General features: G+C 43.5%; 1 protein-coding gene across 1 annotated transcript in view; it reads left to right on the plus strand.

Annotated features, from left to right (window-relative positions):
- AP3D1 (adaptor related protein complex 3 subunit delta 1) overlaps nucleotides 1-20,068 on the plus strand; it is a 3,080,434-nt gene that overhangs the window by 1,571,362 nt on the left and 1,489,004 nt on the right. The window contains exon 20 of the mRNA XM_044055492.1: nucleotides 8,435-8,576. Coding sequence (XP_043911427.1) covers nucleotides 8,435-8,576 — 142 coding nt within the window. The remainder of the gene's footprint in view (nucleotides 1-8,434; nucleotides 8,577-20,068) is intronic.

Below are 20,068 nucleotides of genomic sequence, written 5' to 3' on the forward strand. Positions count from 1 at the left end.
ACAAAGTATAAATAAATAAATGTAAACAGTACTGCTAGGCTATCCAGTTAACACCCTGTAAATAAATCAATGTAAACAGTACTGCTAGGCTATCCAGTTAACACACTATAAATAAATAAATGTAAACAGTACTGCTAGGCTATCCAGTTAACACACTATACATAAGTAAATGTAAGCAGTACTGCTAGGCTATCCAGTTAACAAAGTATAAATAAATAAATGTAAACAGTACTGCTAGGCTATCCAGTTAACAAAGTATAAATAAATAAATGTAAACAGTACTGCTAGGCTATCCATTTAACACACTATAAATAAATAAATGTAAACAGTACTGCTAGGCTATCCAGTTCACATAATATAAATACATAAATGTAAACAGTACTGCTAGGCTTTCCAGTTCACACACTATAAATAAATAAATGTAAACAGTACTCCTAGGCTATCCAGTTAACACACTATAAATAAATAAATGGAAACAGTACTGCTAGGCTATCCAGTTAACACACTATACATAAATAAATGTAAACAGTACTGCTAATCTGTCCAGTTAACAAAGTATAAATAAATAAATGTAAACAGTACTGCTAGGCTATCCAGTTAACACACTATAAATACATAAATGTAAGCAGTACTGCTAAGCTATCCAGTTAACACAATATAAATAAATAAATGTAAACATTACTGCTAGGCTATCCAGTTAACACGCTATAAATAAATAAATGTAAACAGTACTGCTAGGCTATCCAGTTAAAACACTATAAATAAATAAATGTAAACAGTACTGCTAGGCTATCTACTTAACAACGTGTAAATAAATAAATGTAAACAGTACTGCTAGGCTATCCAGTTAACACACTATAAATAAATAAATATAATCAGTACTGCTAGGCTATTTAGTTAACACACTATAAATAAATAAATAAATAAGTATAATCAGTACTGCTAGGCTATCCAGTTAACACACTATAAATAATTAAATGTAAACAGTACTGCTAGGCTATCCAGTTAATACACTATAAATAAATAAATGTAAATAGTACTGCTTGGCTATCCATTTAACACACTATAAATAAGTAAATGTAAACACTACTGCTAGGCTATCCAGTTAACACAATATAAATAAATAAATGTAAACATTACTGCTAGGCTATCCAGTTAACACGCTATAAATAAATAAATGTAAACAGTACTGCTAGGCTATCCATTTAACACACTAAAAATAAATAAATGTAAACAGTACTGCTAGGCTATCCAGTTAACACAATGTAAATAAATAAATGTAAACAGTACTGCTAGGCTATCCAGTTAACAAAGTATAAATAAATAAATGTAAACAGTACTGCTAGGTTATCCAGTTAACATACTATAGATAAATAAATGTAAACAGTACTGCTGGCTCCTAGAAAGACTTGAGATGCTATTCGTACTGTGTAGAGGATGTTTGGTCAGGACGTCAGGGAAGTTCGCCAGATCTCATGTCCATAAGTTCTGCAGGATCTTTGCACCCAACTGCGATACCAGAAGTAATGCGTGCAAATGGAACCTTAATTTAATGTGTCACCTAAAGGACAGCAGTAGTGAATATGCTGCCTCAGAAAGTGTTTGATCGTTTCCCATACTGAGACCTGGCTAATTCCCTGACAGTTTACGTTTTATTGTGATGGGGAGTTGGATTTTTTTTGGTCATGTTTATTGCACTGATACCTGTCCTGTTGTCTTGCATGTTGTGTGCACACAATACATTGTTTTTTGTTAGATACATTGGCACCTAGCATCTTGTCCTATACGTTGTGTGCATGCAGTAGATTTTTTTGATAAGTACTCTGACACCTAGCATGTTGTCCTGTACGCTGTGTGCACACAATAGATTTTTTAATAGGTGTACTGACACCTGGCATGTTATTCTGTGCATTGTGTGTGCATACAATAGATTTATTTGTTAGGTGCACTGACACCTAGCATGTTGTCTTGTGCATTGTGTGTGCATACAATTGACTGATGTTCTTCGTGTTTCACTGTTGTAGTCAGGCATCACACTTGGGTTTATCCTGCCAGGGGTAGCCCTCATTTGGGCTGAATACCAGAGGCTTAGTATTTCTGCGTCGGTTGCTGTTGCTCCAGGACTGACGTCAGGTTGTGAGTGGTATAAAATCAGGCAGCCGATGCCATTACATCAGTCTTTCTTGCCAAGTAGCCCGAAGCAGAAGCAGTTCGCACAAGTGCCGGTCAGCCGCTGCCTGAGTTTTTCATTTCTGAAATTGTTGTCTTCTATAGCTAAGTACCCCATTGGGAATCCTTTTTTCTTGCACTAACCTATGGCAGAATAAGTTAACAATTGTCTCGCCTATGGAAAGCAAATACCACACCGAGATTTTCATTCTTACTATGTCACCTATTTTGGCCCAGACCACGACGTCCCTCACTGTCAGTTTTGTGCTTTGTTCAACGCCAGAACTATATGTCGTTGGTCCGTTATCGTAGCTAAATACTTTCGATATCCGTATTCTGAAATGGCTTCAGTAAGCCATCCAACTAACGGTCTTCCGAAAAAATGTAAGGATAAAGACGGAGATAGACTGCATAGGTCCAAAAATGCCAATGACGCTTCCGTTAAGCTAGTCGCCGGTTCACCGGTACTCATTGAGGTGCTTTTGCAGCCTCTGATGCCCACTTCTGTGGATTCGCAGGCTGCTACCGAGACCCTTTCAGAGTCTGGTATGCCGCCAGACTGTTCTTCGACTAAGGATCCTGCGGATGTTTCTACCTTGGATTGGTCCAGAGCCACTGAGCAGGCACCGGCTTCCGAGGAAGTTATTCAACACAAACCGATGACTTCTTTCGTGTCTTCAGTTCTTTTTAAAACTACCGAGTTTCTAAGGCTGAGGGTGCAAACTATGCCTAAAAAAACGATGACCCAAGCTCAAGTACCTGCTTCCATACCTCCAGCTCAACTACTTAAAATGATGGAAGACCTTATCATGCTTATTAGTGGAAGCCAGCCTACCCCTTCCAAAAGAAAAAGAGACCTGTCCCCAGCAGTTTTATCTGACCAGGAGTCAGACAACTCTGAGGTTTCTGAATATGAAGACGTGACTTTATCTGCTTGTGAGGACTCAGATGCAGAGGAATCCATTCCTTCTGCCCCTTCTCCGGAGGATTTTTTTTTTTTTTTTTTTTTTTGGTGAAACCCTACATACTTTGAGAGAGCATTTCCATTGGGAATGCCAGGATTATCCTCTGTCCAAAAAGAGACTCGGGGAATTTTTAGATTTACCACAGCAAAGACCCTTAGTTATTCCTCCTGTCCTGGATGTTGTGGATGATGATTTCATGGAATCCAGTTTAACTCATGACACCCTACCACCTGCTCCCAGGAAACCTGCCAGGTATTAAGAGTCTCTGACTCTCACAAATTTCTTTTCAAAAATCCAACTGCTGAAGGAATAAAAGCAACCACAGCTAAGAATCCCACCCCTTTGGACAGAGATTCCCGAGCTTTAGACAGATGGGGGAAAAAGTATACACCTCTGCAACTCTTGCCATTAGGGCAGTAAATTGTCAGTTCCACATGTTGAAATACCAGCAGCATACAATGGAACTTCTTAAAGAAAAATTATCTACATTTCCAGGTTGTGTAGAAAATAATTAATTACAGGAGCTTATGCATTCTGCAAACCAAGTTACTAAGCATACCCTGCAATGTGGGATTGACGCCCTAGAAGCATCCTACAGGGCAGCAGTCACAGGCTCTATACTTAGAAGGCATGCTTGGCTTAAGGAACAGACCTCGCGAGACACTGTCAAATCAAAATTATTGGATCCACCATTGAACAAAGACAATTTGTTTGGCACCAAGGCAGAAGAGGTTTTAAAAGAGATGGAAGAGAAAGCTAAATCTATGCAGACAGTTAAAAGACTTTTTGCAAGTCCAGCATCCGAGATTCAGTAGGCTTTGCCCCTCCAAGCACTGGTCCTTTCCAGCCCCCTCAAGGCCAGCTCGTACTAGACCTTGAGGAAGCAGACCCCTCAGACAGCAGTCCCAGGGAATGCAGAGATCTAAGCAATGGAGTACCTCCACTTTTAAAGCAGGGAGTGCTAAGACACCCCCTTATGGCAAAAACTCACGACTCAACTCCACCCCTTACCTCTGCCCGCCTACTTGTGCCACTAGGAGAAAAACTTGCCTCCCATGCAAAAAACTGGGCCTCCATCACCAATGACCGATGGGTCCTCAACATAGTGTCCCAGGGGTATAGATTTTATTTCTACCCACTGCCAACCCCAAAAGGGTTCCCAGGTATTCCTCCAAACCCGTGGGCAGAGGCCCAAAGCCAAGTTCATTCCCTGCTCTCCATGAGAGCAATACAACCTGCTTCTGCAGACCAGATATGCCAAGGTTTCTTTTCCAGACTTTTCCTGGTACACAGAAAAGAGGGCACCTGGCGCCCAATCCTAGATCTATCAATTCTAAACACCTTCCTGGTGATAGCAAAATTCAAAATGCTTACCCTCCCGCAGCTTCTTCCTATGCTAACCAGAGATGCTTTGCTAGCCACCCTAGACCTAAAAGAGGCCTATCTGCACATCCCAGTCAGAGACTCTTGCAGGGAATATCTATGTTTCAGGGTAGGATCTACGCACTATCAGTTCTCTGCACTTCCTTTTGGCTTATCCACTGCTCCCAGAGTTTTCACAAAATGCCTGGCTCCAGCCATTTCTTTTTGCAGACAAAGAAATATTCAAGTTTACCCTTACTTGGACAACTGCCTGATTCAGGCAGACAGTCAGGAAAAGCTGTTGCAGCACCTGACATTTGTTAAGGACCTACTGACCTCACTGGGATACACTATAAACGAAAATAAATGCAAACTAGTCCCCTGTCAGAAAATTGTATTCGTGGGAGCAAGCCTGGACACAGCATCCCAGATGGCATTCCTTACTCCAGAAAAACAAGCCTATCTGACAGGCTACTTCTTTCAACTAGCCACCAGAACCCAGTTATCTGGAAGTAAAATCCTGTAAGCTCTAGGGTTCATGGCTTCCTGCATTCTACTAATTCCATATACCAGACTGCATATGAGGAAACTTCAGTGGTACTTAAAAAGCCTATGGTGTCAACATTCTCAGGACCTGGAAACTATCATACCTATGATACCCTGTCTAAGGAAAGATTCTCTTTGGTGGGCAGCAGCATGCAACCACAACAAGGGTCTTCCCTTTGCTCAACTCCATGCTGCCCAGACCCTAAGCACAGATGCATCAGACTATGCCTGGGGTGTGCACCTGGATGGCAGTTGCATTCAGGGCCACTGGCGCCCAAATCAAATACACCTGCACATCAACCAGAAAGATATGCTAGCTGCTCAGCATGCTCTGACAGCTTTCAGACCCCTACTCTCTCTGGGGCCTCTATTAATCAAAACAGACAACACCACAGTGATGTGGTACATCAACAAGCAGGGAGGAACTCACTCTTATCCAGTCTGCAGGCTAGCCATGACCCTTTGGCACACGGCTTCAGCTATGCAGATTCACCTGCTAGCACAATTCCTGCCAGGCAGCCAAAGCTCTCTGACAGACAACATAAGCAGAAATCTCCTAGACCCTCATGAGTGGCAATTTAACCACAGCATCTTCAGCCTCATAACCCAGAAATGGGGTACCCTGAAGGTGGACCCCTTCTTACAAGGGTACTACTCAAAATAAGGAAGGAAAAACCAAGAGCAATCCTGATTGCCCCAGACTGGCTGAGCCAACTCTGGCACCCACTACTGCACTGTCTGTCACTGTTGCCTCCATGGCACCTCCCTTAGATCCCAACTCTCCTGACCCAGCAGAAGGGAGAATTCTTGCATCCACAATTACAGACCCTGAACCTGGCAGCCTGGCGTATTTCTTGACCTCTCCTCCAGTGGCCAGCCTAAGCAAGTAAGTCCTGGACGTTATACATGAAGCCAGATATCCCAGCACTAGAAAATCATATGGTGACAAGTAGAAAAGGTATTGCACCTAGATCTAGGCTAAAGGAGCTGAACCAGCACAGCCCTCCTTACCTCTCATCCTGGATTACCTAGGAGACCTACTTCACAGGGGCCTTTCCTTCTCTTCTGTTAAATTTCATGCCTCTGCCATCTCTGTTCATTAAACCACAGAGCCCACCTCTCTTTTCTCACCCTCTCATCAAGCAGTTCCTAAGAGGGGCTAACAACTTAAGGCCACCCAGAAGAGCCCCTACCCCAGCTTGGGACCTTAACTTCATGTTGGAAAAGCTCACGCTACCCCACTTTGAGCCTGCAGCTTCAGCAGAGTTAAAATTCCTCTCTTGGAAAACATCCTGGCTTTTGGCCATCACTTCAGCTATAAGAGTGTCTGAACTACAATAACTCATGACTGTGGAACCCTTCATCATTTTTCATGCTGACAGGGTCTCCCTCAGGACTAACCCAGCATTCATGCCTAAAGTAGTGTCCAGTGTGGCTCTCAATCAGTCTATTCATTTGCCCACCTTTTTCCCTAAGCCTCAAAATAAGGGGGAAAGGATCCTGCACTCTTTAGATGTGCACATACAATTCAGATTCTACCTGGATAGGACTAAGCCCTTTAGGAAAACTGACCAGTTGCTTGTCAGCTTTGCAGCAGGGGTGGAGGGCAAGACCATATCCAAAGAAACCATTTCCAAATAGATAGCACATTGTATCCATTTCTGTTACAAACATCATGGGAAACCACCCCCACAGGGGGTCAGGACGCATCCACTAGGGCAACTTCCACCTCTGCAGCTTTTCTCAAAGGCGTCCCTACCAGGGATATCCTGGAGGCTGCAACATGGAGTTCTGTTCATACCTAAACCAAGCATTGCCACCTGCCTATCTTTTCCACATCCAGGACAGACTTTGCAGCTGCAATCCTGCAGGGGATCCTAGCCAGCCCCAACTCTTCTTGACTGCCTCCACCCTTTGCTTCAGCTTTGGGAATCAACCCAAGTGTGATGATTGCAACAGTGAAACACGAAGAACATAGTAAAGTTGTGTTCACTTACCATAAATGTAGATGTTCGAGTGTATTCACTGTTGCAGTCCTAGTTTCCCACCCTCCATCCCTCTTGTCTGTCACGCTCTCTCTTCCTCACTCATTACAATGCTTTTTGGTATTTACTTTCTATTGGTGTTGTTCTTCCACCATAACCTAGCTCCCTATTTGGGGGTTCCTGACATTTGTGGCAAGAGAAACTGATGTAATGGCGTCGGCTGCCTGGTTTTATACCACTGACAACCTGACGTCAGTCCTGGAGTGACAGCAACTGACGCAGAAATACTAAGCCTTTGGTATTTGGGCTGATTGAGGGCTACCCCTGGCAGGATAACCCTAGTGTGATGACTGCAACAGTGAATACACTCTAACATCTACATTTATGGTAAGTGTACACAACTGTACTTTTTTGGTAGTTGCACTGACATCTAGATGTTTTATCCTGTTTATTGTGTGTGCATACAGTTATTTGGAGTCTGAAGCAGGCTGCAGTATTTTGAGGAGTGCAGTGCCAGCGTTCATTTGTGCTGCTCTGCTGTGGAAGTGCCAGTAACAGCACCTTTGTCAACTTTTCAGTTTTAGTAAAGTTCTTTTCAAGACCCTTTTTCTCATCAGAGATTGCATAGGTAGTCCTTCTCCTGTTTTAGCCGTAGTAAATGTGATAGTTTTGTCACTGTAAGAACAACAGGGAGGTAACTCGTCACACAGCTGGTGTCTTAAAGTGGTAGTTTCTCAGTGTAAGAACAACAGGGACGTAACTCATCACGCAGCTGGTATCTTAAAGCTGTGCATCATGAGATCACCTCTGGTAAACATTATGTAAGCTCAGGCCAATGAGAGGTAACTCATCACAGAGCTGGTATGTTAAAGCTGTGCATCATGAGATCACCTCTGGTAAACATTGCGTAAACTCAGGCCAATGTTTCCATAGTTTTTGCAAACTTGGGCAAGTCTGTTTTACAAAAGTTCCGTCTGAGAAGTTGTAGGTGCCCTTCAACTCCGATATTGTGAATTTGCCTCTGAAAGAGATTCATTCACTTTGTGTGAGCTCATATCTAAGAGTGTTCACATATGACTGCAGGGAATTTGTCACCTCCTTTCACCATCTTGTCTAATTTAGGAATGTTTTGTATGGTACAGCTGCACACTTTTTGCAGAAGAACAGAGATGTCATATCAGTGCTTGTTTTGAGGGAAAAGTACTGAAGAGGGAGTGCAGCTTGCCAGCGCCATTCCATTATCTGTAATGCTGACAGTTGACATTGTCATAACACCAAGTATACATTGCTAAGAGGTGTAGTGTGAGGCGCTGGTGTATAAAGCCTAATACCATGAATGTGGCATCATTGAGTTTTCTGGAAGATGCAGGGTTTGGTTTTACAGCACTGTGCTTTTCTTATCTACAGGTTAGACCTTGATGCCTGGATAAATGAACCACCATCAGAAAGTGAATCAGAAGACGAAAGACCTCAGACCATTTTCCATGAGGAGGAACATAAGCACAGCAAGCACAGACATGTTGAAATGGACGAAGAAGAGCTTGCCAGGGTATGAGTGTTCAAAATTAATACACCAATTAAAAAAAAAAATTCTTTCTTTGAGCAGCATTGTCTAAGTTTTAGTAACCCTAGTGTGGCACAATAGCATAATTTTAGTATCATCTGCAGTACACCAGCAAATTAGATAAATTTGTGTTGTCTTCCTGTTTTAGCAGACATTGCCTTGTGTAGGGGCACCACAGTTTTTGTAGTGTTGTCCTGTACACAGCTGGCTCTTCAGCTTATGCTTTCTTTGTGCGTATCTCCATCCTTAACCCCTTGTAGTGTTGTCTTGTCTACAGCTGCTCTTAGTGTTAGCTGTTGTGTGTGTGGCTGTTCCAACCCCTTGGATCATTGTCCTGTACTCAGCTGACTTTATCACTTAAGAAGTTGTCATGTGCATAGTTGTGTAGTATTGCCCCTTACACAGCCGGCCAACTGCTTATGGAATTATCCTGTACGTAGTTGTCCCAGTATGTGTACTATCATCCTGTACACAATGGGCTTTACTTTTTAAGACATTATTGTGAACATAGCTGCTGCAGACGCTCATAGTATTGTTCGGATCACAACTAGCCATACTACTTATGTTATCTTCCTTTACATAGTGACCCAGCCCTTTTTAGTATTGTCCTCTGACCTGTACACAGCTGACCTTAGGAATTCAGGTGTCATCATGAACTTGGCTGTTCCATCCCCGAATAGTATTGTCTTGTATACAACTGTCCGTGCTACTTAAGGTGTCCTCCTCCACATACCTGTCATAGCCCTTTGCATTTTTCTGTGCACAGTTGGCCTTCCTAAATGTATCGACGTATCAGTTGGCCTTCCTAAATGTATCGACGTATCAGTTGGCCTTCCTAAATGTGTCGACGTATGTACACGTTGTCATGTACACAGCATATTTTAATGTTTAAGGTGTCAGCCGGTCTGCAGCTGTCCCAGTCTCGTGAGAACATGTGTCTTATAAAGGTTCCATCTTGTATGTCCTTTGGATGAAGCATAAAATCGAGGGCCCCATCTGCCTGAGTTGGTGGTAGCTTTGATTGATGTAAATGGCATATATCAAAAAGAATAAGGGAAGTTCCACAGTGTTCTGGACAACTTTCCCCTAGTTAGTATGAATACCACTCTGGTCTCCCCTGAAAAGACGGGATTAGCATAGTGGGACTAAACCCATTCAGCAGTGTGCAGATAATTGAAATAAATTATACTATTGTCTTGAGCTGTCCTTACTAACTATGATATTCTCCAATGGATAGTTATCCAAACTCCTTGCAGTATCGTCCTGTACACCAATGGAGTTACCACTTTAAGGTATCATTGTGTTTGTAGATATTCCGTCCCCTTATGTTGTCCTGTACACACATGTAGTGTTACTGTTTAAGGTGTTGTGTGTATAGTTGTCCTAATCCCTCCTAATATTATCCTGAAGACATCTCGCCTCACTGTTTACAGTATCATCGTGCAAGTAGCTGTCCTGTCCCCTTATATCATCCTGTACACAGCTGGTGTTACCACTTAAGGCATCATTGTGTTTGTCGCTGTCCCATCCCCTTATATTGTCCTGTACACAGCTGGTGTTGCCACTTAAGGTATCATTCTGTTTGTAGCTGTGCTGTCGCCTTCTATCATCCTGTACACAGTTGGTGTTACACTTAAGGTGTTGTGTGAGAGCTGTCCCATCCCCTTGTGTTGTCCTGTACACAGCTGGTGTTACCATTTAAGGTATCATTGTGTTTGTAGCTGTCCCATCCCCTTGTGTTGCCCTGTACACAGCTGGTGTTACCACTTAAGGTATCATTGTGTTTGTAGCTGTCCCGTCCCCTTATATTGTTCTGTATAGAGCAGGTGTTACCACTCAAGGTATTGTGTGACAGCTGTCCCATCCCCTTGTATTGTCCTGTACACAGCTGATGTTCCCACTTAAGGTATTGTGTGGGAGCTGTCGTATCCCCTTGTGTTGTCCTATACACAGCTGGTGTTACCACTTAAGGTATCGTGTCTGTAGCTGTCCCGTCCCCTTATATTGTTCTGTATAGAGCAGGTGTTACCACTCAAGGTATTGTGTGACAGCTGTCCCATCCCCTTGTATCGTCCTGTACACAGCTGGTGTTACCACTTAATGTATTGTGTGAGAGCTGTCCCGTCCCCTTGTGTTGCCCTGTACACAGCTGGTGTTACCACTTAAGGTACTGTGTGAGAGCTGTACTGTCCCCTTATATTGTCCTGTATAGAGCTGGTTTTATGAGAGATGTCCCATCCCCTTGTGTTGCCCTGTATATATCTGGTGTTACCACCTAAGGTATCATTGTGTTTGTAGCTGTCCCGTCTCCTTATATCGTCCTGTACATAGCTGGTGTTACCACTTAAGGTATTTTGTGAGAGCCGTCTCATCCCCTTATATCGTCCTGTACACAGCTGGTGTTACCACTTAAGGTAGTGTGTGAGAGCTGTCCCGACTCTTGTGTTGCCCTATACACAGCTGGTGTTACCAGTTATGGTATTGTGTAAGAGCTGTCCCGTCCCTTTGTGTTTCCCTGTACACAGCTGGTGTTACCACTTAAGGTATTGTGTGAGAGCTGTCCCATCCCCTTATATTGTCCTGTACACAGCTGGTGTTACCACTTAATGTGCTGTGAGAGAGCTGTCCCATCCCCTTATATCATCCTGTACACAGCTGGGGTTACCACTTAAGGTATTGTGTGAGAGCTGTCCCATCCCCTTGTCTTGCCCTGTACACAGCTTGTGTTACCACTTAAGGTATCACTGTGTTGGTAGATATTCTGTCCCCTTATACTGTCCTGTACACAGCTGGTGTTACCAGTTAAGGTATTGTGTGAGAGCTGTCCCATCCCCTTGTGTTGCCCTATACACAGCTGGTGTTACCACTTATGGTATTGTCTGAGAGCTGTCCCGTCCCTTTGTGTTTCCCTGTACACAGTTGGTGTTACCACTTAAGGTATTGTGTTTGTAGCTGTCCCGTCCCCTTGTGTTGCCCTGTACACAGCTGGTGTTACAACTTAACGTTTTGTGTGAGAGCTGTCCCATCCCCTTATATTGGCCTGTACACAGCTGGTGTTACCACTTAAGGTATCATTGTGTTTGTAGCTGTCCCATCCCCTTGTGTTACTTGTACACAGCTGGTGTTACCACTTAAGGTGTTGTGTGAGAGCTATCCCATCCCCTTGTGTTGCCCTGTACACAACTGGAGTTACCACTTAAGGTATTGTGTGAGAGCTGTCCCATCCCCTTATATTGTCCTGTACACAGCTGTTGTTACCACTTAAGGTATCATTGTGTTTGTAGCTGTCCTGTCCCCTTGTGTTGTCCAGTACACAGCTGGTGTTACCACTTAAGGTATCATTGTGTTTGTAGCTGTCCCGTCCCTTTATATTGCCCTGTAAAGAGCTGGTGTTACCACTTAAGGTGTTGTGTGAGAGCTATCCCATCCCCTTGTGTTGCCCTGTACACTGGAGTTACCACTTAAGGTATTGTGTGAGAGCTGTCCCATCCCCTTATATTGTCCTGTACACAGCTGTTGTTACCACTTAAGGTATCATTGTGTTTGTAGCTGTCCTGTCCCCTTGTGTTGTCCAGTACACAGCTGGTGTTACCACTTAAGGTATTGTGTGAGTGCTGTCCCATCCCCTTATATTGTCCTGTACACAGCAGTTGTTACCACTTAAGGTATCATTGTGTTTGTAGCTGTCCTGTCCCCTTGTGTTGTCCGGTACACAGCTGGTGTTATCACTTAAGGTATCATTGTGTTTGTAGCTGTCCCGTCCCTTTATATTGTCCTGTAAAGAGCTGGTGTTACCACTTAAGGTATTGTGTGAGAGCTGTCCCATCCCCTTGTGTTGCCCTGTACACAGCTGGTGTTACCACTTAAGATACTGTGTGAGAACTGTCCCATCACCTTGTGTTGCCCTTTACACAGCTAGTGTTACCACTTATGGCATGATTGTGTTTGTAGCTGTCCCATCACCTTGTATGGCCCTGTACACAACAGGTGTTACCACTTATGGTGTTGTGTGAGATGTGTCCCATCCCCTTATATTGTCCTGTACACAGCTGGTGTTACCACTTAAGGTATCATTGTGTTTGTAGCTGTCCTATTCCCTTGTGTTGCCCTGTACACAGCTGGTGTTACCACTTAAGGTAGCATTGTGTTCGTAGCTGTCCCGTCTCTTTATATCGTCCTCTACACAGCTGGTGTTACCACTTAAGGTATCATTGTGTTTGTAGCTGTCCCGTCCCCTTATATTGTCTTGTAAGCAGCTGGTGTTACCACTTAAGGTATCATTGTGTTTGTAGCTGTCCAGTCCCCTTATATTGTCCTGTACACAGCCGGTGTTACCACTTAAGGTATTGTGTGAGAGCTGTCCCATCCCCTTGTGTTGCCCTGTACACAGCTGGTGTTACCACTTAAGGTATTGTGTGAGTGCTGTCCCATCCCCTTATATTGTCCTGTACACAGCTGTTGTTACCACTTAAGGTATCATTGTGTTTGTAGCTGTCCTGTCCCCTTGTGTTGTCCGGTACACAGCTGGTGTTACCACTTAAGGTATCATTGTGTTTGTAGCTGTCCCGTCCCTTTATATTGTCCTGTAAAGAGCTGGTGTTACCACTTAAGGTATTGTGTTAGAGCTGTCCCATCCCCTTGTGTTGCCCTGTACACAGCTGTTGTTACCACTTAAGGTATCATTGTGTTTGTAGCTGTCCCGTCCCTTTATATTGTCCTGTAAAGAGCTGGTGTTACCACTTAAGATACTGTGTGAGAACTGTCCCATCACCTTGTGTTGCCCTTTACACAGCTAGTGTTACCACTTATGGCATGATTGTATTTGTAGCTGTCCCATCACCTTGTATGGCCCTGTACACAACAGGTGTTACCACTTATGGTGTTGTGTGAGATGTGTCCCATCCCCTTATATTGTCCTGTACACAGCTGGTATTACCACTTAAGGTATCATTGTGTTTGTAGCTGTCCTATTCCCTTGTGTTGCCCTGTACACAGCTGGTGTTACCAGTTAAGGTATCATTGTGTTTGTAGCTGTCCCATCCCCTTCTATTGTCCTTTTCGCAGCTAGTGTTACCACTTAAGGTAGCATTGTGTTTGTAGCTATCCCATCTCTTTATATCGTCCTCTACACAGCTGGTGTTACCACTTAAGGTATCATTGTGTTTGTAGCTGTCCCGTCCCCTTATATTGTCTTGTAAGCAGCTGGTGTTACCACTTAAGGTATCATTGTGTTTGTAGCTGTCCAGTTCCCTTATATTGTCCTGTACACAGCTGGTGTTACCACTTAAGGTGTTGTCTGAGAGGTGTCCCATCCCCTTGTGTTGCCCAGTACACAGCTGGTGTTACCACTTATGGTATTGTGTGAGAGCTGTCCCGTCCCTTTGTGTTTCCCTGTACACAGTTGGTGTTACCACTTAAGGTATTGTGTTTGTAGCTGTCCCGTCCCCTTGTGTTGCCCTGTACACAGCTGGTGTTACCACTTAAGATATTGTGTGAGAACTGTCCCATCACCTTGTGTTGCCCTGTACACAACTGGAGTTACCTCTTAAGGTATTGTGTGAGAGCTGTCCCATCCCCTTATTTTGTCCTGTACACAGCTGTTGTTACCACTTAAGGTATCATTGTGTTTGTAGCTGACCCATCCTCTTGAGTTGTCCTGTACACAGCTGGTGTCACCACTTAATGTATTGTTTGAGAGCTGTCCCGTCCCCTTGAGTTGTCCTGTACACAGCTGGTGTCACCACTTAATGTATTGTGTTAGAGCTGTCCCGTCCCCTTGTGTTGTCCGGTACACAGCTGGTGTTACCACTTAAGGTATCATTGTGTTTGTAGCTGTCCCGTCCCTTTATATTGTCCTGTAAAGAGCTGGTGTTACCACTTAAGGTATTGTGTGAGAGCTGTCCCATCCCCTTGTGTTGCCCTGTACACAGCTGGTGTTACCACTTAAGGTATTGTGTTAGAGCTGTCCCATCCCCTTGTGTTGCCCTGTACACAGCTGGTGTTACCACTTAAGGTATTGTGTGAGAGCTGCCCAATCCCCTTGTGTCACCCTGTACACAGCTGGTGTTACCACTTACAGTATCATTGTGTTTGTAGATATTCTGTCCCTTTATATTGTCCTGTCCACAGCTGGTATTACCACTTATGGTGGTGTGTGACAGCTGTCCCATTCCCTTGTGTTGACCTGTACACAACTGGAGTTACCATTTAAGGTATTGTGTTAGAGCTGTTCCATCCCCTTATATTGTCCTGTACATAGCTGATGTTACCATTTAACGTATCATTGTGTTTGTAGTTGTCCCATCCCCTTGTGTTGCCCTGTATACAGCTGGTGTTACCACTTAAGGTATCATAGTGTTTGTAGCTGTCCCATCCCCTTCTATTGTCCTGTACACAGCTGGTGTTTCCACTTAAGGTATCATTGTGTTTGTAGCTGTCCCATCCCCTCGTTTTGTCCTGTACACAGCTGGTGTTGCCACTTAAGGTATTGTGTGAGAGCTGTCCCATCCCCTTGTGTTGTCATGTACACAGCTGGTGTTACCACTTAAGGTATCATTGTGTTTGTAGCTGTCCCGTCCCCTTATATTGTCCTGTACTCAGCTGGTGTTACCACTTAAGGTATCGTGTTTGTAGCTGTCCCGTCCCCTTATAGTGTCCTGTTTAGAGCTGGTGTCAACACTTAAGGTATTGTGTGAGTTGTCCCATCCGCTTGTGTTCCCTGTACACAGCTGGTGTTACCACTTAAGGTATCATTGTGTTTGTAGCTGTCTCATCCCCTTGTGTTGCCCTGTATACAGCTGGTGTTACCACTTAAGGTATCATTGTGTTTGTAGTTGTCCTGTCTCCTTATGTCGTCCTCTACACAGCTGGTGTTACCACTTAAGGTATCATTGTGTTTGTAGCTGTCCCGTCCCCTTATATTGTCCTGTACACAGCTGGTGTTACCACTTAAGGTACCATTGTGTTTGTAGCTGTCCCGTCCCGTTATATTGTCCTGTACACAGCTGGTTTTACCACTTAAGGTATTGTGTGAGAGCTGTCCCATCCCCTTGTTTTGCCCTGTACACAGCTGGTGTTACCAGTTAAGGTATTGTGTGAGAGCTGTCCCATCCCCTTGTGTTGCCCTGTACACAGATGGTGTTACCACTTAAGGTATTGTGTGTGAGCTGTCCCATCTCCTTATAATGTCCTGTACACAGCTGGTGTTACCACTTAATGTATTGTGTGAGAACTGTCCCGTCCCCTTGTGTTGTCCTGTACACAGCTGGTGTTACCACATAAAGTATCATTGTGTTTGTAGCTGTCCCATCCCCTTGTGTTGCCCTGTACACAGCTGGTATTACCACTCAAGGTATCATTGTATTTGTAGCTGTCCCGCCCCATTCTATCGTCCTGTACACAGCCGGTGTTACCACTTAAGGTACCATTGTGTTTGTAGCTGTCCCGTCCCGTTATATTGTCCTGTATAGAGCTGGTGTTACCACTTAAGGTATTGTGTGAGAGCTGTCCTATCCTTTTGTTTTGCCCTGTACACAGCTGGTGTTACCAGTTAAGGTATTGTGTGAGAGCTGTCCCATCCCCTTGTGTTGCCCTGTACTCAGCTGGTGTTACCACTTAAGGCATTGTGTGAGAGCTGTCCCATCCCCTTGTGTCGCCCTGTACACAGCGGGTGTTACCACTTAAGGTATCATTGTGTTTGTAGATATTCCATCCCTTTATATTTTCCTGTACACAGCTGGTGTTACCACTTAAGGTGCTGTGTGAGAGCTGTCCCATCCCCTTATATCGTCCTGTACACAGCTGGTGTTACCATTTAAGGTATTGAGTGAGAGCTGTCCCATCCCCTTGATTTGCCCTGTACACAGCTGGTGTTACCACTTAAGGTACTGTGTGAGAGCTGTCCTGTCCCCCTGTGTTGCACTGTACACTGCTGGTGTTACCACTTAAGGTATCATTGTGTTTGTAGCTGTCCCATCCCCTTGTGTGGCCCTGTACACAGCTGGTGTTACCACTTAACGTATTGTGTGAGAGCTATCCCATCCTTTTATATTGCTCTGTACACAGCTGGTGTTACCACTTAAGGTATTGTTTTTAATCCCTCTGCCCCAGCCAACAGCCCCTTGCTCTCCGGGCAGTGTACGGTCTGTAACTACCAAGCCCTGTGTTTGAGACACAGCCTGTCCCTCTGTCAGCAACCCTGTAAGGCTAATGAAATCCAACTGAACAGAAGGGAAACCTAACCTAGAAACCCCACAGGAACTATCTAGACTCTCTGCGTTCAGCCTCACAGTGTAGGTGATATCCTACAGTATCTTTAGGATTTAACTATAAACTTCTATCAAGCCCTGTGTTGAGACACAGCCTGTCCCTCTATCAGCAACCCTGTAAGGCTAATGAAATCCAACTGAACAGAAGAGAAACCTAACCTAGAAGCCCCACAGGAACTATCTAGACTCTCTGCATTCAGCCTCACAGTGTAGGTGATATCTTACAGTATCTTTAGGATTTAACTATAAACTTGTGAGTGCGTTAATTTAAAGTTAATTTTGAGTGCATTAAATTTAAATAAATTTGAAAGGGCAAGCACACCTGTGGACCTACCCCTCCGACCATCTCTTTACTATCTTACCCTCCCCCTCCTCCTATCCTAGTGGAGTTAGTGTTTTCCCTACATTTACCACTAGAGGGAAGCAGACCTCAAGCCATGGAAAACTGTCTCTTACTGGAAGTAGAAATCCACTAGCTCTGCAGACCAGCCATACTCTGCTATCCCTGCTTGTACTTTTTACTCAAGTAATTACCCCCACCCCATGAAAAGTTGAAAAGGGAATTATCCTGGTTAAGTCTGAGAGTTTTGGAAACTAGACAGCTTTTTTGTCAATTACTACTACAGCTACTGGCCCCCTTAATTAACTCTCTGTTTAAACCTCTTTTCCTGCCATAGCACTATTTATAAATATCTTTCTGTCTGATATAGAACCCTTTACTCTTACCTTTCTCTCCTACACAGCTATACCTTTGTTCACCATATATATGATAAGTAGCAACAGAAAATGTCTCTTACCCTTCCTAAGCCTGTAAAACACAGTCTCTCTGCATAACTGATTGCCTCTCAGCCTCTCTCAGCTCTGACCCGCTCCGTTCGCCCTACGGGCTCACTCCGCTCCCCTATCCCCATTTCCCACACACACCTCAGAGGTCCTACACTTATACTTCCCTAACCACACCCTGTCTCTCTTCCAACCTATCCCATACTTCACCTCATCCTATGCACTTTAGCCACACCCCTACCTTCTAACAATCACTCACAATAAGCCACTCCTTAGAGTTGCTTACCATATCCTCCTACTCTTAACTAATATATATTAGCGGCCTCCCCTCCTCACTTCCCTTATCCTTCTATCTTCTTTTGCTCTACTTTTCAATCCCTAACTCCTCACTCCTCTTATTTGTAATCTCAGTAAGATGCCTCTGGCTAATCTAACCAAGCTAACACTTGCAGTTATACTTTCAGTTGTCCTCACCTCGAACTACCTTCTTACCTCCTTTGAAAAACTGCACTATTACCATCTTAACCACTCCCTAAAACAAACAGCAATTCACACTCATATACCCTCTAATATTCTTACTAACATAACTTCCATTCCCAGTTACCCACTACCTAAATACCATAGACTCTCCCACATTAAACACCGTATACCCACAATAAAGAAAGTGAAAATTCAAGCTAACCTTAGGTATAATTCAGTAACAAAACTAAATAATCCCGCCTTAAAAGACGGTGACATCCACCCCAACCCTGGCCCTACCAACCCCACTATCCAAACAACCCACCCCAAACTCAATAACTCTCTCATAATAGGACATCTAAATATCCAAAGCATTAATAATAAAGTAGCCCACCTCCATTCCCTCCTAGATATTCACTCCTTTGATATCCTCTTCCTCTGTAAAACTTGGTTGAAACCAGAAACTAAAGACAATTCCCCAAGGCTATAACATAGTGAGACAAGACCGAACAAAATGAAAAGGGGGTGGAGTAGCAGTTCTATTTAAAGATGGACTTCATATCTCCACCCTACCATATAATCCAGCGCAGGATTTTTATTTATTTTATTTTACATTTGTTGACCGGGCTAGTCCAACTGGATACATGTCCATTTTCAGTGGAGGCCCGGGGAGAAAAGCTCCAGTAACGTCATACTAAATAATAATAAACACACTGTAAACATACAGAAACATCTAATGTAAAATTTGAAACGCCATCAGTCAATATTAAAGTTGTCTAGTATTATTGTTTCTTGGGGGTAAGTATAAGACACCCAGCTTAGTAACGCAGACTTCTTCATCACCAAACTTCAAATCAACGCAAACACATCTTTATACATTATATGTATTTTACCCGGAAATAATATCACTACAATAGAGGCTATACTAAGCTGGGTGTCTTCTACTTACCCCCAAGAAACAATAATACTAGGCAACTTTAATATTGACTGATGGCGTTAGTGCTGAAAATCCTATCTCTCATATTAACCTCCATGGCTTTAGCCAAACCATAACCTCTACAACCAGAATTAACAAACCAAATAAAAAAGAGAGCACCTTAGACTGGATACTCATAAATAAACTGAAACAATCTTATAAGGTAGGAATGCTGCCAGACGATGTAAGTGATCATTTTTTGACCTACATCATAAGAGAAAAGAAGGATCTTCCCAACCTCCCCACCTTTAGGATAGTACGCTGTACCAAACACTTCAACTCAGAATTATTTCAAACTGAACTTAGTGCCTGTGACTGGAACCCTTTAAAAACCCTTCCACTTGAAGAGGCTGTAAAGTATCTTAACTCTAAATTCTTATCTATCCTGAATAGGCATGCACCTAAACGGTCCATCAGAATGAAGTCCAACCCAGCCCCATGGCTCTCTAAAGAAACCAGACATCATATTTTGCTCTAGGAACAAAGCTTAGGCTAAGTGGAGAGCTAACAGAAATATCTCTGATCAACTAAATTTTAGGCAGCTGAGAAATAGTACAAAAAGACAGTACTTACAGATAAAAATAATTACTACCATAAACTGCAGCAAACTCACCAAAGTAATCCTCAGAAGTTCTGGTCTAGTATCAATAAACTCCTTTCCCTAGGACACTCTCGAACACCCACCCAACTTGATGCAGATCCAAATACCCCCCATCAAACTGCCAATACCTTTAATTCTTTCTTTACTGAGACCATACAGTCTCTAGCTAGTCAACTTATCCCAGACAACTCAAGCCTTCCCACCACCACACCAGGCTCTCTACCTACATTCAAACTACAACCCATCTCTACTACTCTCATCTATAAATTCATTCAAAAACTCAAGCCATGGAGGCGTGGCCAAGATGGCGACCTGGTAACAGCACTTTCTCAAAGCTGTCTTTCCTCAATAATATTTCAGACAGGAATTTTGAGAAAAAACAACAATAAGA

Source organism: Protopterus annectens, chromosome 13.part0, assembly GCF_019279795.1.
Source record: "Protopterus annectens isolate FY-2018-M chromosome 13.part0, PAN1.0, whole genome shotgun sequence".
NCBI classification, from domain to species: domain Eukaryota; kingdom Metazoa; phylum Chordata; order Ceratodontiformes; family Protopteridae; genus Protopterus; species Protopterus annectens.